General features: G+C 33.8%; 2 protein-coding genes across 3 annotated transcripts in view; one reads left to right on the forward strand and one right to left on the reverse strand.

The window, feature by feature from the left end:
- Nucleotides 1-13,266, forward strand: part of LOC143917865 (inactive hydroxysteroid dehydrogenase-like protein 1) — a 31,050-nt gene extending 17,784 nt beyond the window's left edge. The window contains exons 2-6 of one of the 2 annotated variants that reach the window (XM_077439474.1): nucleotides 2,624-2,746; nucleotides 3,327-3,437; nucleotides 10,537-10,757; nucleotides 10,836-11,063; nucleotides 12,742-13,266. In XM_077439474.1, coding sequence (XP_077295600.1) covers nucleotides 2,624-2,746; nucleotides 3,327-3,437; nucleotides 10,537-10,757; nucleotides 10,836-11,063; nucleotides 12,742-12,846 — 788 coding nt within the window. In that variant the 3' untranslated portion in view covers nucleotides 12,847-13,266. The remainder of the gene's footprint in view (nucleotides 1-2,623; nucleotides 2,747-3,326; nucleotides 3,438-10,536; nucleotides 10,758-10,835; nucleotides 11,064-12,741) is intronic. The other variant, XM_077439475.1, reaches the window with a different exon arrangement.
- Nucleotides 13,267-13,270: 4 nt separating this feature from the next.
- LOC143917668 (uncharacterized) lies at nucleotides 13,271-26,171 on the reverse strand. The gene is made up of 5 exons (XM_077439250.1): nucleotides 26,132-26,171; nucleotides 26,014-26,049; nucleotides 24,259-24,399; nucleotides 23,727-23,843; nucleotides 13,271-13,676 (listed from the first exon to the last, which is right to left on the reverse strand). Exons 1-5 carry the CDS (start codon nucleotides 26,169-26,171, stop codon nucleotides 13,618-13,620), a joined length of 393 nt encoding a protein of 130 aa, XP_077295376.1. The 3' UTR covers nucleotides 13,271-13,617.
- Between the last annotated feature and the right edge of the window lie 390 nt (nucleotides 26,172-26,561).

Below are 26,561 nucleotides of genomic sequence, written 5' to 3' on the forward strand. Positions count from 1 at the left end.
ATGTATGTATGAATTCATAGATTTAGAAATAATTAGAGAAATTGAAAAATCAACTATTGACCATGTTGTAAACACGACAATTATGTACATATATTTATGTGTTAAATTTTATAATTATTACATTTAATGTTTGGAAAACAATATGCAGAATTTGGACATACCGGAGTTTGGGCAAGGGCTCGTTATTTTCGCCTTCGATCAATTAATTAATATAATATTAAGACTTTGAATTATATTTTTGTTGTGCTCAATTTCTCATGGTGCAAACTCGATTGCATCACAATAATTGTTATAAAAGTTAATGCCAACATTATATTGAAATGTCTTTGTAATTTTAGCTTAATGACTTTTCCCGCCCGCTAGATCAGTAGTTGTGCATTACGTTGACGAGGTCGTTTCGACACGAAACTGTTACCGAATAATTGTCCGAGGCCAATTTTGATGATCGTCATCAAAATCACGACTATAATTTCGGTTTCATTCTCCAGCTTTTCGTGCATTTTCGTTGCCACGATTGATTGCTGTTTCCGCGTCCGGTTTTCAACATTCAAGGTGCGTTTATTTTTGACGTTTACATGGTAGTAGTGGCCCCTTATTTATATTTGACCTATTGACAGGCCAATGCTTTAATTTCGCTGATTCGAGTTTTTGCTATATCAACATGGATATGGTTTTTACTATTTATTAAGTAGTGATATGTTTGAGAATGTATTTCAAACTAGATAACCTTCTGAGTAGAACAGAATGGAAATTTGCCACAGATTTTATGTGAATTTGATTTTTAAATGCTTTTATTATTACTAAATTATGTTCACAATACATCTTATATATATTTTAATAGCTACTGATCTACTGATCATTTTCTATTTTACAATTTTAATTTAATTTTGTTCGTAATCATAGTATTATATTATTCTAATGTTAATATGTACGGCGTAATAGGAAAAAGAGCTCAAAAACCTATTTCAATTATTATAAATGCTCATAATACATCTAATACATAATATTGATTAAAGACTCTCTAAAGTCGATGACCTAAAGCAGATTATACCCTTCAGGTATAATCTGTGTGTTATACCTGAAGGGTATAGACATTTTGTTGTAATCACCGAGACTCTTCACAAGTGTGTTAGTATGGTTATTAGTGATTCTGTAATAGAATCTACTGGTTAGTTTGTTAGTAATGTCTGTGAAAGACACTGATGTGATGAGTAGTCACCGGACCCAGAAGGTGCCGCGTATTGTTCAAAGGTTGTAAATGCATTGTTAAAGGTTTGCCGAACCTTTTTTACAAAGGATTTACAACAATGGAACAATAGATAGCACTGTGACTATCCTACCTCTAGTGATGAGTTATGATCTTGATGATCTTGCCAGTGATGACGAATAATGGGTGCAAAACTTGGGTATTAAATGCTGCATAAGGTCCATTGTACACAAATAGGTATGGAATGCTGTAGGCTTGGCATAACGAGGAGACATAGAAAACGGAATTCGTGAATTAGAAGTATAACAAAGGTGGTTGATGTAATGGTGAGAGTAAAGATATTGAAATGGCAATGGACGGGTCAACGGGTCTGAAACCAGTTATATTATTCAACTTATGTCATACAATTAGAATATTTTGACCCAACTAAATCAATGTCTTATGAAATTTTTGTATCCACATACATAAATATCATTATTTATTCACAAATATTACAACAATTTATCAGTTACATATGTTGATCGGTGGCTGAATTTAGAATGGAAACACAGCATTTTTGAGAATCGTCACTTTTTTAAAGCGACTTGCCAAATAGTAAATAAAGTCGTTGATATTTCAATATATTGCACATGCTTGAATTTTTATTCCATTTCAAAAAATCAAATCACACGAATGCATTTAATTTAGACGAATCTCGGAAAGGTTAGGTGTCGCTGATTAGTAGAGGTCGGAATCTGAAGGAGCCGGAAACGTGGCGCCTATTGTTCAATTGTTGTAAATCCTTTGTAAAAAAGGTTCGGCAAACCTTTAACAATGCATTTACAATCTTTGAACAATAAACAGCCACTTCAGATTCCGGGCTCTACTGATTAGTCTCGAACGGTCCATAGAATGATTTTCACTTCTAGTTCGATGGCCAGCCATCGAGAATTTTGCGCAATTATTGACATAACACTTGAACGTCCGACACTTTTTTTTTGCAACTCGAATCACCCAACAGTGTATTGCATAATTCACAAAATTATTATATCTTAATGTCAAACCGTAGACTTGATTTATACTACATCATGTCTTTAAATTTTTTTTATATACATATATATATATATTTTTTTTAATCGAATTTTAATGTGTTCTTGCGTTCACCTGATTTAATTGGATCTATGCGACGTACTGTCTTAAAAAGTTTTGTGTTATTAATATATATACGTATCATAACCTAGATCTATGTCAAATCGAGGTGTTGTACAGTTCAATTACGCATTAAATGTACAATGTATGTACATGTTAGCAGTGAAATCTCGATTTATCTAGGTCTTAATCCCACGATTATCCCATATGCTATGCTTCTTGTATACCTTCAACGTAATAAGTTTAAACAAAACAATATGATTATGCATACTTATCTTTTTGTTTCAGTTGTTACAGGGTCAACAGATGGAATAGGCAAATATTACGCCAAAGAGTTGGCCAAGCAGGGCTTGAACATTGTGCTTATAAGCAGGACAAGAGAAAAGCTCATAAACGTAGCCAACGAAATAGGTATTATTAAATCAAATTATACGGTTTGAAAAGCTCACTATTACACGCATTGCAACACTTTACTTAACAAAATACCGTTTACTTAACAATTGCACATTGATCGGTCAACTTGATAAAATTACACAAATTACATGCTTATTCAACTCTTGCGAATGAAGCGTGGCATTTGCGTATTGTTTTTATATGTATTTGTTTATTTGCATTGATTTAATAGGAAGTTAAATCTATGATTTAGCGCATATATTTTAAATATGTGCACATGTTTAGTATAAATCAAATATTTGTTGTGAATTTATCACCGAGTTGAAATATATGTAAATGCAATCTTTTTAATGGCGAAAAAACTTTTAAATATATATAAATGATTTTGCATCACTCTTTTGGTTAGCACGTATTTATATATATATATATATATATTTGTTTATTGGTGTAATTATTTATTCGTCGTGATACGTGAATGTGAATGTGATGTGAGACGGTTAAATTATTCGCTGTTTTAATCATGTCTTTTATTTGTGCAATTTAAATATAATTTTGAGTGCATTTGTGTGTTGTATTTATGGTTGTTTTTTTTTTTTAGAAAAATCACATTCTGTCAAAACGAAAATCATTCAAGCGGACTTTAGTCAAGGAAGTTCCATCTATAAGGAAATTGAAGAACAACTTAAAGATATTCAAATAGGCATCTTAGGTAAATAAAGTAAAACTCATAACATTTACAATTTTGTGAGAAAGAGAACCAGTTCTATCGAATATATGTACATACTTAATACGACTGGATATACCGTCAAGTTTTACGAAGAAAAATATGCCCGAATACAAAATAAATTATATAAAAAGTAATTTATTATGAAATGCTATTATCAGCAAAAGCTCCAGACATCGTTCATTAATATTTTTATTTAACAAAGTCTTAAGTTCTGCTTATACTGGGACAGCACAGACCAGTAACTATGCGTAAGCAGCAGTACGAAAAATATTATTTAGTACATTTTACATGGATACATTCATATTTTCCGTAATATGTACGTGGCGTAGATGTAACAGCAGTAACCGGCACGATGTATTCATATTATTATATATCGCTATACATATCACCGTAACAATCCAGTTTTCTTTAGCCAATGTAGAAATATTCCCGCATGCAGAAATATTGTGAACTCGCCCAGGTCTGTTAGAACTCCAACATATCCTTTGTTCGGGCATATCATTTCGGGCATATCCTTCATCTTAGTCCCATAAGCCTAATCCGGGGTCTCTATTCTTCACCCACGTATCCACTTAGACAGTGGATACTCTCTCTCATGTTTCACGTTACAATATGAAGACCCATTCATTATATGTATTTTGGGAAATAAAATAAAATATTAGTCCTGGTCACTCGCTATCCATCACAGTGCGATACGTGTTTAAGAAAATAGATTTAACTCATCACTGATATCACGTATTATGGTTGTTTCGAAGTCCACACTTCAAATCTCGTGATATCTTATTATTGATGTTCAATAAACCTTCACTTTTTGACGTTTTATAATTGCACATGTGTAATTGTATTAAAAATATGTTTTTGAATAGAAGTCTTTGATTAATTTATATAATAATAATAATAAATGAAATGATTTATCATAATAAAAAAAAATGACACCATCTATAATATGTATGTATTATATAAAGTCTCTTGGGATACGTTCATTAATTTTTACGATGCCAATTATACAGCATAACCGCAACTTGGATAACTCGAACTTGGATACATAATAATATTGATTAAGCTCCACATTTTAAATGCTACCCACAATCTTGAAAAACGTGTATTTCAAAAGCTGATAACAATATTTTCGTTATTACTAAAAATTCCATCATATTTTGACGAATTTTTCTGAATCGGTTTGTAGTTGAGATGATAAAATTATAAATCTATTTGAAGCAGAGGCCAGTATGTAATTTAAGTTCATAGCTAGAGCACGACTAGACATAGATATAACATGTTTAATATACATATATGTGCATATGTATTGATTTACATGGCCTCATTTGTTAAAATGATGGATTAGTGAAGGGCCTTCCTGTACTGCCGTTAGTATTGCTTGCTATTACAAATAAGTTTGTTTTTATGTTGTACAATAATATATCCATAGAGTTTTACGACATAAACATATCATTCATGTGGATTGAACACATAACTTGGCAAATATTTATTCAGTATCTGGTGTAAGTTACTCCCACTCCTGGGAAAACTTGTATACATCTTTTCCATGGAGTGGAAATTGGCCATCGTTTTGTCTGATGTGTTTCACCAGATATGCTGTATCATTGAGCAATTGTTTGAACTTGAAATCTGGCTATTGCATAAGTTTAGGTATGTTACGCTGTATGTCTGGTGTACATACATATATGGAGAGAGATATTGAAACAAAATCATTTGGCAGTAGAAGAAATTAGTTATTTATTTATTTTATTTGTATTACATACATACAAGTATGGCTCAGTGGTTGCGTTTATGTTTTGCACCGAGAGGTTACCGGGTTCGATCCCGTGCTAATCTTTTATACTGCTGGTCAGACTTGGATATTTGTGCCTCCAAGTCGATCGTTCCTTATCAGAGTTTGCCAATTTATCTGATTTCACAGTTGAAACGGTTCCTCCATCAAATTGGCATAAATCATCCTACCCGCTATGTCACAAATATATGTATGAATTTTATTTATGTACAATATGTAAAAATTTATGTACAAGTCTAAATCCATAGATGTGTCTATAGATCAATTAATTAATTGTTAATTTTGTGTTCGTCAGCCTCTCGTAATACAGCGATTTATGTAATAAAAATTCTGTAATGTTTGTTATTAATTATCTAGGAAGGTGCATTGGGGTCTACCTGTTAGGCCTTCCTAGTATATATCTATGTAAAATAAAACAAAACAAAATACATATTTTTACATACATATATACAAATAAATAGCCCCAATGCGTCTTCCTGGCCAATTACAAACAATGCAGCATTTTTATTACATAAGTCGCTGAATTATGATATTGAAAACTCGAAATTAACGAGACATCTATGAATTTTTACATAAATTTTATTGTACATAAGCCCAACCACCGAGTCAATGCTGCTGGCTATGTACATCATGTGTGCCAAGACAGGAATTACCCCAAGGCGACACATATGGTTACATTATTTTTGTAATGTATAATATTGTTGCGTAGGGGTGGGTTCAGCATCCAAATGAAAAGCCAAAGTCGCTTCACAGCATTTATTCAACGATTCAGAAGGTCCACGCGTTACCACCGCTCACTCCAGAATAATCTACCGTGTGTACCTTCTTATAAGTTGCCCACCACAGCTTCCCCGATCCAATTATGTACCTATTTTCTAGGCACATAAAGTCTACCGTGGTGAGTCTATTGTTCTGTGAGAACTCTAGCGTATCCTTTGTTGGGGCACTTACTTAGTTCCATCCGCCTAATCCGGGGTATCTATCGTTCTCCCACTAATACATTTAGACAGTGGATACTCTCTCTCATGTTCCAATACACAATTTTTCAATTGTCATCTATGGACAATCAACAAAAATTTTGGTACACATCAAATTCGCGAGAAATACATACATTAGGTGGTATATTTATAAGATTCACCAAATTCGATATGTTACATACTCGAATTTTCGAGGATGTGAGGCAAGATACCGATTTATTTGATCTTTCACAACAATCAAGATAGAAAAATCGGAAAATTCTAAAAGGAGACTGTCAATTTGTGTTTTTACTCTATCTACATATGTACGTGGTAACAATATATGAAGTTTTTCGATCATGCGAAAATTCGAACTCGAGTTTATTTTTAATAATTTATATTTTTTTAAAACCACAAGATCTCGCCAGCAGCGTATTAGCCCGGGACAGAACCCACGACCTCTCTATTGGTATGCAATAGCTCTAATATATAACATGACACTTACGTAAAAGGTACATGCTATCGCATTCACCCCCCACTCAATCCGCGATGAACAATTACATTTCGTTTCAGTTTCACATTGCATTCTGACAATAAATACAACATTTTTCATACGGTAGAATTTGATTTTTATATTTTATTAGTTTTGAGTTCGTGTTTCGTATTTTGACATATTTACATTAATAAAATTTTTATATAAAATACGTAATTTGATGATATTGTTACGTACACCGTAGGCCATTAGGCCGAGTAGTATCCCAGAGACTGTGTGACCGTTATAATTGGTTTCAAGGATTATCTCTAGACTAAGTGCATGTAGGCTATACAATGGCCACCCAATTGGCCACCCAATTGGCCACTATTGGTCCCTTCTCAGAAGTGACTGATACCGTGGGACCGAGTGTCGTGGGAATACATATCCGGGTACATGCCTAAACAATAGGGAAGTAACCTATTGTATATGTAAGTAAGATGCCCTGAGCGACCGATCCGTTATAAGGCGGTACTTAGGCGATATCAAGACATTCTGAACGGAGCACTGGCAGTGCGTGTATCTCCTTAATCACCAATAAATTCTGTTACACGACTTTGGCCTTTTACTTGGATTCTCCACCCACCCCTATGCATCAATATTATTAATTTATTTATGGACTACGTATATATTTTATATTAATGGGAATTTATATTTTTTAGACGGTAAAAGTAATTGTCAACGTCATGTTATGGACAGCAAAGCTTACAGTATTATTATTAAAGACCTTCCATTGAATTATATTGTAATAATATCATATAGTTAAATAATAAATAATTAAAAAAAATAAAGAAATTATTTTACGTCCTTAAAATGTTACCGCACATTGCACAAATGCGACAGCATGCTCGGTAATTGTCAAACTACATCGAATCGACTATACACTACGTTGTAGAATAGCACCTATCATACGCAAAATTTTAAGGCTTGAAATGAGGTATAGCGATATTACATATTATTTAGTCGTTCAAAGCGGTTAAATGCTTGCATAAAACGCTAGATACCAGTTGCGAAAACTGTGCGTGAAAACAGCTTAATTGTTAGTTGGACTATACATACGTACATACACATAATTGATCGTAAACTTGATATTTTACTTAATTGGTCATAAAAAGTGCACAAATTGCAACGCATACTGTTGGGCAACGTTCAAATATCAAAGTTCTCAATATGGTAAGTGATAATTCACGAATACACAGTGTGTTGTAATTTACTTTCGCATATTCAGAATCCAATTTGAAATAAAAATAGCGCAACCATCTTCGCACTGTAGTGGTATTGCATTAGCCATAAATGCCACGAATACCCATTAGTGGGTGAGAGTACTTAAAGATAATTTCACATTACCATAAGGGTATGCACACAACTTTCAATACGAAGTTGCGACATTTGCAGTAAGCACACGATCGAATCCAGGGCCGCGCCTACCATATATGTTGGGTTTCATACTGTGTGCAAGTAAACCTTTCCAGAGTGCCTTGGTACTCTGTATCCTATATAATTCACTTGTACGAAGCATTCTCGAATTATATGGAGCCCTAGTGATAGGGTTCATTGTTTGAGAATTGAATGAGTGCAGAAAAGGTTTCTCAGATATGCTGACGATATCAGTTATCCCTGGCTCTATCCAAGTGCCTATCTACTGGGAGCACTAGGCTATAATTCCCTCGAGTCATGGCGTACAGTATATCTGGGGAAACATTTTTATAAACTTCTCATTGGATTGATATGCAATCCTCGTATTCTTGCTGAGTTGAACTTCAATGTTCCCAGCAAACTCAGATCTACTAGATACCGCGAATTGTTCTTCTCACCTGAGGCACGTACCAATTTAATACTTTCGTCCCCTGTCGCCAGGGGCATCAAGCTCCTCAACCGGATTTCTATTATATTGGATTTTTTTAATCTAAAATATAATGATCTGGTTGAGGTGTTGTTTAGTTTGAGATCGTAGCACCTTATAATATTGTTGCGTACGGGTGGGTGGAGGATCCAAGTAAAAGGCCAACCGTCGTATCACAGCATTTATTGATGATTAAGGAGATACACGCATTGCCAATGCTCCGTCCAGAATGCCCTGATATCGCCTACGTACCGCCTTATAAAGGGTAGATCTCTCAGGACGCCTAATCTGTTTACCTGTTGTATAGTCACGTATTCGGATATGTATTTCCACGACATTGGGTCTCCCCGTACCGATTCTGAGAAATAACTAATAACGGTCATTGTTTAGCCTAAATGCACTTAGAGTCCAGATATAATCTTTGGAAGTAAGTGCATGCACCTAGTTAATCCGATAACAGATATCCGTTGGTCTAAGTGCAATTCGCTCAATCCGCGGCGTACGTAACAATATGTTATATTTTCATATTTCATATTTCATATTTTTATATTTTTATATTTGTTGTATATTTTATATTTGTTTTTAATTATTATATTTGCATTTTATTGTATAATTTTCTTTTTATGTAGCCATAGTGACGACTTGGAGCTAATCTGTAAAGTCACTGTGGCAAATTTGTAAATAAATAAATAAAATAAATAAATATGTATAAATGTGTGCAACGCACACAGGTGGCCGAAATATTGAAAATACGAAACAAGACATCGTCCTTTTTAAAATGTACATATTTAGGCTGCCTTGTTGTATATGTATGGATTGCTGTTGCAAGTTACAACTTGTAACACACCCGAACTATAGTTCGGGGAAATAACGGGATAGCAGATATAGCTTCGGTCTGCATATAGCTAGTTATTTTATGTTATATTCTTCTATTATATTTGCGACCGCCAGATGTATTTCTTCAAGGATGTTGAGTATTGGTTGGTCATCGAAAGAATAATGTCTTAGATGTGGGATTGTGGGCTTAATACACTTCATTTTCGTGAATCAATTTGAAAACGTTCAGTCTGGTTTTGTTAGAACTAAACGTTTGGATTTCTGACTATTTTCCTGTTTATTAATTTTTATTGTGATTAAAATTTTCAGCACTATATTTCTCACACAATATGTACATATTACAAGGCAAGATTTTTGCACTACCCGCATGCATTTCATTTTTATTATTTTTTTTATTAACCTTTTGAATGCTGACCAATGTCGATCGGCGTTTTGCAAACAAGTCCATAAGCCTAAAAAACGCCGATAGGCGTTGTTTTTTCAGTGTGTTAAAAATAAACAAGAATACCCGCTAAAGCCTTTTCAGGTAGCATTGAAAAAAAAATACATTGAACATGGATCATGTAATCCATGTCATTCATTTATGAAGACTGGTTCACACAGGAACTTCTGAATTTATAAATATAGCAGAATATATAGAAATCACTAACTGCTGAGTATTTTAGGTTGTGGCTTCACATTTATATTGTGATCATTACATTTTAACAACAATGAAGAAGATGGAATTCGTTTTGGAAAAATACATTCAATAATAGACTTCTTTTATTTATTTTATATTGTTGCAAGATATATTAGATAGTCTAAGCAAACCTTTTCAAAACTCGAAATCCTCGGCAATAGTTATCTAGGGTTTGTTTGGATTAGCTACAATTTTTAAACTGGATATATAAATAATTCCAGTTGAAAATGCTGGCGAAATTTTCAGCGTGGTGGACTTTCAACAGAAAAGACGTCAGTACTCAAAGGATTAATATGATTTATACAAATGCTGATAAAATTAATTGGCCGAATTCTTAGGCGCGGCCCTGATCGAATCGTGTCGTCAAACGATCGTTGCGAAAATCATTTGCGAAAGATGCGCTCATCATTACTGTTGATTGATGTTTGTTTTTCGTCCGCAGTGAACAATGTTGGCAAACAGTACGACTATCCCATGTATCTGAACGAAGTGCCCGAGAAGGAGATATGGGACATCATCAACATAAATGTAGGAGCCGTCACCATGATGACGAGGATGGTTCTGGTTCAGATGAAAGCCCGAGGAAGGGGAGCCATCGTCAATACGTCGTCTGGTTCTGAACTGCAACCGCTGCCATTGATGACTGTTTACGGAGCTACTAAAGTATTCACAATCGAAATCGATTTGATTGGTTTTATATATGTTGACATTGTGTTGCTTTGATGTGTGTATTTCTTGCAGACTTATATAAATAACTTCACAGCTGCCATAAGATACGAGTATAGCAAGTTTGGTATTACCGTGCAACACCTTTCTCCATTGTTCGTCTCGACGAAGATGAACTCGTTTTCTGATCGACTCATGTCTGCTAACCTTTTCGTGCCCGATGCCGAAACTTATGCCCGTCACGCTGTCAGTACGCTTGGAAAATCTGATTGTACTACTGGTTATTGGGCTCATGGTATTCAGGTAAATCGGTCAGAAATTAATATCATTATCGTCAAAAAGCATGTATGAAAAAGTGGTATGATAGTGATTAAAAAATATGGTGATTTATCATATCAACAACATTCGCATGAATAAGTTTGATTTTAATCGTCCACATAATAGCTATTCAGATATAACGTTATGGACGATTGAATTACTATCAGTATTATGTACTACTAGTGTTGTGCCCGTTGATTTAAACGGGTGGTTTCGAAAAGAAATTGAAACACGAATAAAAATAAAGTTATATGTAGTATAATGTAAGGTAATTTATAGGCGCACGTGCACGTAATATTAATCGTAATAAAAGTGGCACATTATACATTTAACAATCCAACTCGTTCGAAATGATGAATGAATGTGTGTGCCCTGAGAGCTTCGCCCCCCGCACCCCCAACGCCTCCAGCGGCCTGGAGGTTTCGTCCCCCACGCTCCGAGGTCTTCCCCTCCGCACCCCTGGGACGTCGAAAGCGGCTAGAGAACACTCGGCGAATGCGACCTCACTCGACGCCCCCCCCTCCCCCACTACCACGCTTCCCAGCGTCTCGATTACTCGGCTGTGATTGGTTCCCAATACTGGTTGATCGTCCGAAACATACAAACATACATATTTAGCGACAGTTGGTTTTTATATATATTATTATACTAGTTTTGTGCCCGATGGAATATCATCGCATGGGTAATGGCATATTAAGCTTTTAAAAAATATAGAGTGAAAAAAGAAAAAGTTATAGGCGTTTAAACAATTAAAATCTGACATAGCGAAAAGGGTGGCGAAAATAGAAAAAACGATCGGAACAGTGTGGGTAAATGCGGCAACATGATAATGGAGTATTTTGATTTTGTATTTTGAAAAATTAATTAATGCTCAAAAACAAATTTGCCGAATGCTCAGAGACAGATGCTGAATGCTCAGAGACTAATTTGCCTAGAGGAAACATTGGTAGCAAACAGTATATATATAGAAGTTTTTTATATTCGTACGTTTTGTTCTATGTCGAATCGAAACGACTACTTCAGTACGGCGAACGTGATCTTGTCGTGTTGTGGTCGTTGATTTCAACGGATGGTTTCAGAAAGGAATTAGTACACGAATTAAAAAAAAGTTATTTGTTACATATAAATATAATGTAAGGTAATTTATAGGCACGAATATAGAATGTACCAAAGAATACTGTCCACACTTACAGGATACGTGCTGCTGCCGGTTCTTGCTGGATATATATGAACAGATCTTTAACCGTAAAAAATTGAGTGCGCGCATTACGCGCTCACCGATCCAACCCGTTCACCCGTTTGAAATGATGAATGAATGTGTGTGTGTGCTTTCATGGATTTGTGTATTTGTGTGCGCTTCTGTCGCTGACGTCACCCATCGCTCGGCCTGACGTCGCAGAAGTCAGACGCTCCACACCCTTTCCCCACTTCTCCGCCACCCCGCTTCCCCGCGTCTCCTCGACTACTTGATCACTTTTACCACTTGACTCTGATTGGCTGTGCGCCTTTGTGACTTTGATTGGATGTGTGTCGACGCGTCCTTCACAAACATAAACCCACATACATCGCATCTATTTTTATACATATTATTGCTACTCATACAAATAATACCATTTGTTTTGATTTTAATGAAATTTAGTTATATTTTTTATATATATTTCAGTATTTCTTCATCAAATTGCCTCCGGTGTGGATTAGGACTATCATTGGTGGTAGAATGAATGAAAGTTTTCGAGAAGAATACTTCAGCAGAGTCAGAAGCAAATGAAATGGTTTTAAAAATGCGCCATATTGTTGTACTTGCATGTGCACTTGAACCTTTTAAAGTTACCAATTAGAAAAATATGTGCTTAATTAATGAATCTTAAGCACAAAATGCCACAACTTATTAATACAAATATAACAATTTTATAATGCTCGTATTATAATAATTAGTAGTAATGTATTATATTATATTTACTTTATTTTTGATGTACAAGTGTATAATAGAGACAATTTTTCCAGTACGTTCTGTTGCGATAGATTCAGTATGGGAAAATTTTATGTTTTTATATTCAACGTGTGATAGTATTTTCTACTTTTTAAGTTTATGTAATTGTAATTTATATTTGCATTATTATTTTTTAAAAAATATATACCGATGTATAAAAATAACAATAGAAAAGAAGAATTAAACAACTTGAATGTTTTTTGTAGTATTTATTTGTTATAATAAATCAATTAACATTTGTGCAATAACAATTCAAATATATTTATATATGTACATATGATACTTTTTTAAAAAAAATTTACAACACAAAAAAATAAACATGATAAAAATTTAACAATGTTACGGTCTAAACGAATATTTTAATTGGCTGGTTGTCTTTCATTTTGGAATCACTCCTCTATACACAAATACACAAATGTATATATATATTTATTATACAGTATTTATTACAAAATTATACTTATTGTTACAATTGAAAATATTAAGAAATGCATTGTGGTTTTCGAATGATTGATGATATGGTGATAAAGTATCCATGGTGATAATGATTCATCTGATGCTGGTGAAATCTTGAATGGGCACCACTATCTTCATATTTTTGATATTACCTGAAACAGATAAGAATTTTACATGATTAACAGACACATTCTATTAAAACACATATGTACATATGTAGAAGACATTGAAAATAAACAATTTTCCATTATTATGAAACTAGTTTTGGCTAGTTTTATATATGAATATAAATTATTTATAGAAATAGAATAGTAGATATACCTAATATAAATAGTATATATGTATATACCTGTAGTAAGTAAATACATATGTTTATACACCTAATGTATGTAAATAGATACAAAATAATGTAAATGAATTTGAATAGTTATCTTTACAATACAATTTACTTTCATGCTTACATCTATATATAATATAATAAACGTAATGTGCAGATTAAAACATGTATAGCAGTTCATTGAGAAACTTTAGTTATGCTACAAATTCACTGTAAAATCAGTTGGAATTTGGCAAACGTTTCGGGAAATATGTCTTTTGCTGAAAGTTGTGAAAATCTCGATTAAGAACAGAATGCAAGTGGGGTTCTTTGCCCTGCAAAATGGATTTATTATGCGAAATCGCCATTTCTTGCTGCAAAACATGAAACAACACTCTAAAATAATCCTGGCGGTCTTAAATTAGACTGCAGGACAGTTATTTGTAGTGTTTTCTTAATGCAGGCTTTAAATTTAAAATGTGTTTAAGTGTATTTTAAGCAAATGAAAATGTACAAGGAATGAAATACTGATAATATTATATGCTTTAAATAAATATTGACGATGAAACTGAAGTCAAGATGAATGAAACAAAGTTGACAATTGCGTGGGTGTTGTCCATTGTATTCTTTAAAGAAAAAAAGGCAATTAATTAATGTTGAGTGACAATTTAAGTCATGTGTAGTTAAATATTATATACATAGAGAATAAATCACAAAGAAAATTGTTTGTTAGTTAAAATTCTATTGGGTTATTGATGTTTATCATTTAATAATCTGTTATCTATTTGACATTTTTTAATTGAAATGTGTTTTTAACATATGTTCAGTTTTGAAACTACTTTTTTCACAGTCGGTATTCTCATTGAAACAAAAAATATATTTGACTAGATTTCATTTACATGTACATGTGCTCAGACATTCCTATGATGTCAATTTGATATGTCATGCTCTTTTTAGACGAGTGAATATAAATAAAAGTGGGTCATGATACATTTATGATGCGCTGTATAAAAATATTTTCCGGAAATTTCTATACGACTGGAAAAATACGAAATGAAAAACCGATTTTCCAAGAATACGCGTTGGCGTTTTGTAATGCAGTGTGGGTACGCGATATCGTTTTGAAACTGTCAGTTTGTTTTAGAATTAATTTGTATGGTAATTAGTAATATTCTTACACTTGAAAACTTAGCACTTATTATAACAATTATTAGATTCCGGTTCAAATATATGATTGATTTTTTTTTTAAATATTTATTTGTAGATGAAAACTCAATTTTTTTGTTATTCAGTCAGAAAGTGTCAGTTTTATTTGACTTCAGCTGTCGAGATGGCAATGGGACTTGCATGTTCGCATCATTTATTACCCATTAGAACTGCCCATCAAATTATTTTCCCATTCCAATGATGTCACAAAAGTATGAGCCGTTATAATTGAAAGTCCACTTTTATTCATTTAGAGCAATATCTCGCAAAACATTAACTATAATGCTTTGCGTTAAACAATATTAAGGAGTACTGGTGGCCTGAAATACGTTTATTCTGCTTTTCTTAGATTCTGGACATATCGAATTAAAAAAATGATAACAATTTGTGAATTAACCACTTAATATCCACGCATTTGTAGAAACCAATTCGATTATTTTATTATACATATGTTTTCAGTGCCAACCCTTGACACTACCTCTTGAATACATCTCAAACTAACGAAAACTATAACCTTTTTTAATTTCATTAGTATCACGGGATATTTTTAAATGTCACTGTGAAGAAACCAAAATTAATTTCGAGTCATAGCCTTAAATACGAAGGAGCGCGCACTGATGCGCTTATGGCGATGAAGTGGTTTAATCAAATAGAACTGGAACTGAAAATTTGGACTTAAATACCGGTAGGTTTTTGTTAAAATTGTCTGTACATATCTATATGTATGTATGAAGATTCACTCATTGAAAAATAAAATGGTGTGGTAAAATCAGAGAAATGTAATAATAATAGATGGGCCCTTACGAATAAATAATTGTTGTCAATATTACAGTTGCTCGGAATATAATCGGATCAATTTACTTATAAAAATGTATCCCATGTTGTTTATTGTGTGTTTTTGAATGCATTATGCAATTTTTACCGATGCTTGCCCATCTTGCGAGTAATATAAACATACAGAGAAGTTTTTATCGGACATATGTACGTCGTGCACCCAGCATCAAATACGACTGATGCTAAAATAATTTAGGATTGTCTGTGGACAATCGTCACTTGACAACAATATGACGCCTAAAGCCACTTCTATTAATATAACATTTCTCTGGGTAAAAGCGAATTTTTTCAAAGAATGAGTTAAACATCTTCAGGGACGAAAACATAATTATTAAATTGAGGTCAAAATTAAAGGAAAAACTAAATTTTTCCATGATTTTTTTTATCTCTTTAGCGGGTCTCGTTTACTCAATTAAATAAGATATAAAAATTTTCAGAGCGTATCAACGATCCAATTGCAAACAAGGTCTATCGTTTTCGATAAAAGGTTTCGGTCAAAACCTTTCAAAAGTCATTTTCCAATTCTAGATTAGTAAAAAGTGAAGGTTGCCAAAACAGTTTTTGGAAAGTAATATTTAAATGGAAACTCATAAGAGGCTACAAAAAATAAAAATGGCCTCGACTTATCTCATACATAGGCGGGTTCCCATTACTAACGCCAATTTAAAAAAATTGACATTATGCCAACAACCGTCGATTGCAAATTCGACAATTGATAAACTCGCAATAATTCATGGTATCGTTTGATTGGAAATGGCGCCATTCGATTCATAAAATGGCCGCGGTGTAGGTGGCCGTAATGGCTCGGGAAGCCGGCCAACATTTCTCCACCGCAGAATATTTTTGACGTTGCTTCGAGAGGTTTTTTTTTGCTATTTTTTTGCCTTTGTTTTGTTTGTTTTGCGTTGGATAAAACGAAAATTTTGCACGCCGGCCGGCAGCCGGTCGCATACGAAATAATAATAAACCGGCAACTTTATTTCGCTAAACGATAATAAACTGGGAAAACTATCCGTTTATCCGGTACACACGCGTCGCTATTTTCGACCGTTTCCAGGCACTGAAACACACTGTGGTCGAATTAAACTGGATTCACTCTCTGCTATGTTTGTTTTTGAACTCTCAAAAACGCATATAAAATGGGTGTTTACATAAATAGATACTTAAGTGAGAGGAAATGATTATTGGGATACTAAATTGAACGTATTTAAACGTAGAGAACTCGTGAATGCTTTTCATGTGTACATTTCCGATGCGGTTCAAACGATCGACAAGCGCCAGACAGACTGAACCACAGATTAACGACACGTGCACCTTATGCGTGCGCACTGCTCGCACTTACACTAAGCGAAATCTACCCGAAGTCCCGACATACCTACCCTGTATACGTACTGTGCTTCTGATACTTTAGTTACGAATTTTGCCTTATTAAACTCGCCAGAAAGATCCAATTCAATTTTAATAATTGCATCTGTGCACATAGAAAGGTTACTCGTCATCTGATGTGCAATCTATCATTCGTGAAGTCGAGAATTGCGTTTAAAGCAGCCATCCACTTCATCTGTGGTTCAGTCTGTCTGGCGCTTGTCGATCGTTTACACCAAACCCGTACATTTCATTTACCAAAATACTACGAAGATACATATGCCCTTGCTTTTATGTAGAAACATGACACATATGACTTTCAAAATAGTAAAGAGGAGATGCGACAAGTGTAACTTAATGATTTTGAGTAACAAACTCGTTGAGTGGCATGGGCAACTACATATGTATGTTATGTCATTTGGATGTATCTTTATTCAATTTTTAGTAATTGTCGTATTTAATATTAATTAATTTATTTTTAATCTATACAAGGAAGGTCTAACAGGTAACCCCAATGCGCCTTCCTGGCCAGAAACATTGTACATTTGATACAAGTATTATAAAAAGTATACACATATCAATTAAAATCCACAGAGACATCTATGGACAGATTTGTAAATTTGCAGGATTCTATATACAATTCAGCGAAATTTGAGATTCTGAAAACTCGAAATTTACAGGAAAATGGGTAAGGTTGCCAATTTTTTGGAACCGTTCCTATGAAAATCAGATAAATTGGTAAACTCTGATGGGAAACAATCGACCTGGAGTCACAAATCCAAGGTCTGGCTAGCAGAAACCAGTGGGATTTGAACCCGTAACCATTCTGTTGAAAGTATTATATGCTAACCACTAGTCTATTCTGCTTGTTGAAGCTGGTTGAATTGAAGTTAGTCTTGTCATATTTACATATTTTGATGAATTTGTAATGAACCACAAACAAATGCGTGTATATTCCATTCGCAATATATGGAATATTTCCGTACGCTGCCCAACCGTCTGAATTTATATGTGAACCAGGCGGTACATGTCGGAGTATTTCATCTGGTAAAAGTCGATTTTTACTCACGGCACGGCAACACTCGAGTACTCGCACAAAGCAGCCAATCACAGCAAGGAGCGGGTTCGCTCAATCGTTTATAAAACGTACTGGAATTTTCAGGTTCCAGATGTTCCGCGATCCAGATTTTAGTGAGGTGTGCCAGATTGCTTTGTGCGGAATAATCACCGAACCGTGGGTAGGTATGTATATATTTGAATTTGTATTACAAAATGAAATGCACAATGATGCTTTACGGATTTTTTTGGAAAGGTAATCAATAGCACAAATTATAGAAGAGATGATAAAGTTGCATCGTTAAAGCTGTATTAATTTTTATTTGTGCTATGAATTGATATGAATAGACGGTTGATAGATATTCGCATCGTTAGCGGGATTGTTTTTCTAATTGAGTTACGCTAAAAGTCAAAAATAAATTTAAGCAAAAAAAGAAAAAGCAAAAAGAAAGCACAAATGACGAAATTATTTTTGTGTGTGAATTTTAAAAATATCGTAATATTTATTATATTTATAATTGTTTGAAGCGTGTGATTTTTTGTGGACATATGAATTTATTTCGTTTACAGGTCGTGTAACTGGCGAAATGAAGTTGACAGCGCGCGACCGATAAGTTGGCACTGCTGCCAGCGATTTGACACAAACAATGGCGCGTTTAGCTCTTGTTGCTAATTGAATGCACTTCGTTACCGCTACAAATACCTATTTGATTGGTGCTATAAAGCACGTGAAAAACTGCATTGTAACAATAACGACACGATGCATAAAAATGCATTTTACTTTTATGAGAATATACCCACTACATATGTAGGCACATATGTAGGTCTATTTAAATATTTAAATATAATATAGTAAATTCAACGGTTATGACTAGAGGTAGGATAGCCAAGGTGCCGCTCATGGTTCCATTGTTGTAAATCCTTTGTAAAAAAGGTTCGGCAAACTTTTAACAATGCATTTACAACCTTTGAACAATACGCAGCACCTTCTGGGTCCGGTGACTAGTCATAACTTATGACAATGTGAACAATAAAGGTCTGTTCATACCTATCCAGCACGACCCGAATCCTGCAAGTATCCTGCAAGTACGGACAGTATTCTTTAGTACATTCTATATGGACGCGCATGAATGCGTAAATGCGCATGCGCGAATGGAGTATGAATACGTCCATATAATGTATCAAAGAATGCTATCCGCACTTACAGAACACCTACAGGATACGGGTCGTGCTGGATAGGTATGAATAGACCTTAAAACGTCAATACATCTTTAAACAATAGTGCTACAATTATACATTACTAGTGGTTTTACCCGGCTTCGCTCGGTATTTGTAATATCAACCGCTTAAACATGGCTAATCTAATAGTAAACATTAATTTGTTTTTTTATTAAATTTATTTGAATCGAATAAAAATATATACAACGACAGCCAATCAGAAACTTTTTTTTTACATCTAAGGAACTGAAATCGGAATTGAAACTGAAACAGGAATCCGGATCCGGAACTGAAACAGGAATCGGGAACCGGAACTGAAAAAGTAATTCGCACCCTGAACTGGAACTGGAATCCGGATCCAGAATTGAAACAGGAATCGGGAACCAGAGCTGAAAAAGGAATCTGGATCCGGAACTAAAACAGGAATCCAGAACCGGAACTTAAAAAGGAATCCGGATCCAGAACTAAAACAAAAACCTGGATCCGGAACTGTAACAGGAATCCGGAACTGGAACTGAAACAGAAATCCGGAACCGGAACTGAAAAAAGGAATCGAGATCCGGAACTGAAACAGGAACCGGGAACCGCAACAGAAAAAAGACTGAACTGAAAACTGAAGAAAATTTGATTTTTTCGATAACATCACGGATTCTACCAACCAAAACTTACATACATACATATATAGAAAGTCTCTTTGAAATTACATAGTACATAGATTAGGTTAGGTTGAAAATAATCTACACTGCAAACAGGTAAGTATTGTCTACATGTATTGCTTAATTTTTTACAAGGCTCTTTAATATATAACCCTATTCAGTATTTAGAAACAAAAAATTGGCAACCTTTTATTTAATTTTTAAGTAAATTGTTACATGCTTACTGTCAGTATGAAATTATATTCGTTCAGAGCTAGATTTTTTTCATATTGAAATAAATAAAAAGAAAAAGACAACAATAAAAAAAAATGCTAAAATATTTTTGATCGATAATGAGGAGTCTTTCTTTGATGTCGAATAAATGATTGATGCTTCCAGTTGAACGAAACAGAACTACTATTATCAGCATTTTCAAGTGTCGACAGATTTAGAAAATGGAGCAAGGCACAGCAAATCCGTTGCAAATTGCTCGAATACGAGTTTCGCACCACATTTTCAATGCATACACATTGGTCAGAGATGCAATGTCGTAACCGATTTAACAGTTTGCTCAGTTTTCCTATTGAAATTAGCACAAAGTAGTATTCAACTTGGTGCCCCTCAAATAATGCATCAATACACCCAAAGGCTGGAACATATCCGCACTACATAAATCAACAGTTTTAGGTGACTGTGGAATGTAAAGTTCAATACTATCTTGTCATCGTTTATATTTTTTGGTACAAATGATGTGTGTATTTGTATTTTTACACGCGTGATTGCCGTTTTGGCCGATCGCCACGAAAAGGTGAATTGTGTTATAATTTGCCGACTGATGGTTCTGTCATTTCGTTGTATTTGTATTTGTCTATGGAAGCTTTTAACTGGAATCGATAGTTAAAATCTGCGAAAATAAATTAAACATCACTAGATGGAATATGTAGGAAGTTTTCGACTAATTTTTTCATACATAATCCGTAGTAAATAAACGTGAAAAATCGCAAAGTCAAAAATGTAATAGTAAATTACGCGAAATGATGGCAACCGTGACAAAATAAATAATGTTGATTTAGTATCAAAGGAACGCTCGGATCTCCTTCCTGCTCCATCATACCGAAATCTAAATATATATAGATTAATAAATTCCCGTGTGGACGAAACCAACGATTTCGCTCGTCGGTTCATTTTTTTTTTTTGCTTGTTTTTATTTTAATAATCTACTATAAATACGATGCGTTTAAAATAAATTTTATATCTGCAAATAAAAGTTCGCACACTGTCACTCGTACAAATAAAATAAAACATATTACGATATAAATATATCAACGATAAACAAAAAAAAACAAAATTCTTAGAAGTCAACGTTACATGTAGCTCATAGATTAAAGCATATCAGATTAAATCTGAAATAAAATTCGTAGTTTTATAAATCCAAACTGAAATTTAAAGATAGTTAATGATCCTTTAATGTTTATATGTACTAGTGGATTATTAAAACTATTTTTTATATACTAGTGTTGTACCCGATGAAATATCATCGCATAGGTGTTGGCATATTAAGTTATTAAATAAAAAATAAATAAAAAAAATGTGTCGGTTCTGTGTTCGATCCACACGCGGTTGCATTTTTTTCAAATACCTTTTAAATGTATTTATATTTAATTGTTAAATACGAAAAAAAAAATGGTAGAAACTAGAAACAGACCAAACTAGAATATGCTTTTAGCATATAGATTCCTCATTTAAAAAAATATATTATATGTATCAAAAGGGTTCAAAGGAGAATTACAAAGATTCCTTCTGAACTTAATTCACTTACTTATAACTAGAGGTAGGATAGCCAAGGGGCCGCTCATTGTTCCATTGTTGTAAATCCTTTTATAAAAAATGTTCGGCAAACCTTTAACAATGCATTTACAACATTTGAACAATACGCGGCACCTTCTAGGTCCGGGCTTTACTTATAACGAAAGATTGAAAATAATGAATCTCACTACACTGGAGACGAGAAGAATAAGAGGCGAATTAATCGAAGTCTTTAAAATACTAAATAATCATTATAAATGTCAAATGTGCAATCTTATTACATTCAACGAAAAAACTCACCTCAGAGGTCACTCGCTTAGACTCCAAAAAGGAAAAAATCTAATAAATTGATTGAGTGGTTTCAGTTTGGAATAGTCTTCCCAATGATATTGTAATTTCTGACAACCTTAATATTTTTAAGAATAAGCTTGATGTATTTCTTAAACTTAAAAGATTTATGTAATTCTTCTTTCCCAATATATTATTTCTGTTTCTTGTTTACTATTTTTTCTCTTATTTTTATTTTTTTTTAATATTGTCATTTTGAATGTATTTTACTTTTTTCTCATTTAATTTATATAAATCAAACCCCTTGGCTCTATCAGCTTTGCCGCCTCTCCCAAGTATGTTAAATAAATAAATAAATAAAATATTCGTATTATATATATATATATATATATATATATATATATATATATATATATATATATATATATATATATATATATATATAAATATATGATACGTTTTGTTGGCAGTGGTTTAGCTGTGACGTACAAGTCGAATCGAAACGACTATTATAGTACGGTGAGCATTATCTCAGATAGACAAATAGCGATATTATATAGATATGATAATTAAAACTGTATAAAAAAAATGTTTTGTTATAAATTTTAATTCGATATGTATCAAATGGTTCGGTGATTATTCCGCAAAAAGCGATCTCAAGCAGGTCACTAAAATCTCGATCACGGAACATCTGTCACCCAAAAACTCCAATAATCGAAATTTACATACGCGGGATATTCTATTAACGAGAACTCGAGTGCGAGATATTCCGTGATCAAGATTTTAAGAAGAAGTTGTCTTGGTTTCGAAACATGCGCATGTGAACCGATATGAGCGCCGAAGACTGTTCCGAGCCGCTGAAGACCGTCGCGAATATCTTCAAATAATCGACTAGATGGTCGCCAACGTCCGGATGTGGACAGGGCATTAAGAAAAAGAAGAAGATAGGATTATTCTTATATATAAAACCGAAACGGCGTCTGTAATTCGTTTCTGATTGATTGATTCACTGATCGTCGAAGTCTTTTCTGATTGGCTGGATTGGCCAATCAGAAAAGACTTCGACGTTTGTGATTGGTCAGTCGTTAAAAATGTAATATTATTTTTTTTCGATTCAAATAAATTTAATAAAAAAAACAGATGAAGATCTTTTTTCGTGGCTCGAAATTATTTTCAATACAAGACTACATTTCCATTTTCCGAGCGAAGCCGGGTATCACTATTAGTATTATATAAGAATACACTGAAAAGACTACATTCTAATATAAGCGAAATAATAAAAAAGTCTTAGAAAAGGTGACAGTCGTTGGCCATTTGGGTTTAAATAATACATTAATTCCAATTGACTGTTGTTACCAGAGAACATGAATAAGATCAATGACTTAAAAGGAACTTAATAATGTCACGGGATTTTTTGTATTTTTAACATTAAAATCAGGGGATAAATTAAAGGAATTATTAAAAAAAGAAATACTCACTTTCTAAAACAGTCCTGCGTAAAGTAGCCATAGAGCAAGTAGGAGGAATACCAAGATGAGGTAGGTCGCCGCCAAATTTGTCGCTTCTGCGTTTGGCATCTTGAATATTTAAGTTATCTGCCAAGCAATACAATTTTGTGAGATTTATGTACAACATTATTTTATTGAAAAGCACCAGAAAGTTTATTTTAATGAATTTAAGAATAAATAAAATTATTTAAGCTTGATACGAAAGAGAAATGGAGATTGGAGTGAAATTAATAAAAACTACAGCCATATCTTTCAAATTCGTTATTTTTTTAAATGTTATTATTATTGTTTAAATATCGATTGGCAGTAGTGATTCGTATTTGTTTGCGTTTGACAGCGGTTCAAATAACTCGTCGAGTTCGGCCAGGATCTAGCGCCTTGTTAAAAAATTTACCCCTTTTATGGAAATTTGCACAGAAGACTAATAGAGCGCGTTGTCTTTTAGGTTTCAAACTTTCGAATGGTCTTTAAGTTTTTTTTGGTATTTTCGAGTGCTCCTTACTTCGAGCGAAGCTGGAGAATGCGTTTGTACCGTGTGCAGCTCGGCAGTCCGTTTGGAGAGAAACTCTCGTATTTGTGCGGTTCACATTCAAACCGCCCACGCCCACTACTGACACAGGGGCGCCCCCGCCCAAAACATTGCCTGTTTACAATTAATCCCAGAAAAACAATTGTACGTGACTTTTCAAATATGCAGCTGACATACCTATACATCACATTTAAGTACCTATGATTATTTTGAAAAATTATTTCTTGCAACGATTTCCCACTCTAAAAATCAGTTTATGAACCAAGCTGAAAATGGAAAAGTCGAAATTTACTTTTGAAGTATTGCAGCGATATTATTGACATATTTACCTTTCTGGATATGATTTATTAAAGTAAGTACAGTTCATTTAAAAAACATTCCCCTTTTTCAGGAAAACTATTTTTAACAATTAGTTCTAGACATTTTCAAAAACCGGTAAAACAGTTCCTGAGAGCATACATATATGAACCACATTGAGGTGAGTATGGTCATAATTTCAAACGACAAAGACTAACAATATGGTTGATATTTCAAATGATCGGATGAATACCATTTCTTTATGCACCACTTTTATGGTGACAGTGTGACACCAAATTGTTCAAATTGAAAAACGCTAAATCGACATATTCGTTGTATGACGGTCCTCAAGCGGCTACACGCCTCATTGTAATTTCTATATATGTATATACAGCTTTCTGTATTTATACAGCTACCGAGAAATCCGTCTGCTGCAGCTTTAGTATGGCTCGGTGGTTACGTTTATGTTTATGCCCCGAGAGGCTACCGGGTTCGATCCTATGCTAATTTTTAATACTGCTGGTCAGACTTGGATATTTGTGACTCCTTCCTTTCCTGTCAGAGTTTGTCAATGTTTGAATGCTGAATTTGCCAATGCTGAATTTGATTTATGTACAATATGTAAAGATTTATGTACAAGTCTAAAGCCATAGATGTTTCTATGGATTAATTAATTAATTAATATGTACTCAAAGGTAAGAAGGTTAACTTATTTAGTCAACGTGCGAACTTACATAACTTCTCTTTTGGCGTTTCTCTCTCGTAATTCATAACAATTAACAAATGTTAATAATTAATACAAAACATTTTTTATGTGACACCACCACGCACCAGGTGACACCACCCCAAGCGACGCCAATGCTTTATGATTTATACAATAACAATAATAAGTAGAGGTAGTGTAGCCAAGGGGCCGCTCATTTTTCCATTGTTGTAAATCCTTTGTAAAAAAGGTTCGGCAAACCTTTAGCAATGCATTTACAACATTTTAACAATACGCGGCACCTTCTGGGTCCGGGCTTTACTGATGACACGGCACTAGTCGCTGAAAATTTAGCAGACCTGCAAAGATCTCTAGACCGTGTACATAATAAGTGGGTTTGCTACAAATGGTTGCAAACTACGCGGCTGTATGCTCATTTCGATTGAATTTTGACTGTTTGAATTTCAGCGTGTACGAAATACGAGATATTCATGGGGTTGCGCAGATGACATTTCGATGTACTTAGATGATTGGCAATTCTTAAAATTGAGTTGGATCTTTCTGGCAAGTTTAAAATGGCAAAAGCCGACACAAAAGTATGAAATGAGTACGCAGCTGCGTAGTTTGCAACCATTTGTAGATATATGAGTATAGTAGAGCTTTGAATGAGTACATAGAGTAGAATTCTTAAATCATTTGGAAAGAAAGTCTGCCTGGAACAGTCTTACATGTAGTTTGACTTTTGCTCTGTTGACGTTCAATATCTGAGTATTTCACAATTTTATACAGTTTCGTTAATAAGTAGATGAAAAAAATCAAGATTTTCAATCATTGAAAGCCACTGACCAGCACTGACACTGGTTACAGGATACGTGTCTCGGTTCATGTTTACGATATTGGAGTCTATTTTGATAATGCGCACAAACTAAATTTATTTTTAGATTCGTAATTTTTAAGGTGTGTCCTCTATAAATATGATTTGGCAACAACTACATTAATTAAACATCCCCAAATGCATGTTTTTTTTTATTAGAGCAGAGGTTTAATTGTTCTATCTTGAAATTGTGAGTCGATGATACGTATTTCCTAGTGCGAATTGCATTAAACTTTCTTTCCGTTCGACGACTCCAATTTTATTTTAGATACACTCAAGATGGATTTAAATAAAAAGAGTGGATTGTAAATTAGCGGAGGGCGACATATGTAGTATGTTTTGGACATTTGATGTTGACATTTGTCTCGAGCAACCATGACAACATTTGTTACTGCCAAATTG

This window comes from Arctopsyche grandis, chromosome 10, assembly GCF_051622035.1.
Source record: "Arctopsyche grandis isolate Sample6627 chromosome 10, ASM5162203v2, whole genome shotgun sequence".
Lineage (NCBI taxonomy): Eukaryota > Metazoa > Arthropoda > Insecta > Trichoptera > Hydropsychidae > Arctopsyche > Arctopsyche grandis.

Bases quoted from the DNA above. Each gene is read 5' to 3' on its own strand.
- LOC143917668 (XM_077439250.1), bottom strand. From the start codon at position 26,171: ATGAACCGAGACACGTATCCTGTAACCAGTGTCAGTGCTG. The intron at 26,050-26,131 runs GTCAGTGGCTTT...TGAAATACTCAG, and splicing joins TGTAACCAGTGTCAGTGCTG to ATATTGAACGTCAACAGAGC. The intron at 24,400-26,013 runs GTAAGACTGTTC...AATTGTAAACAG, and splicing joins GAGCAAAAGTCAAACTACAT to GCAATGTTTTGGGCGGGGGC.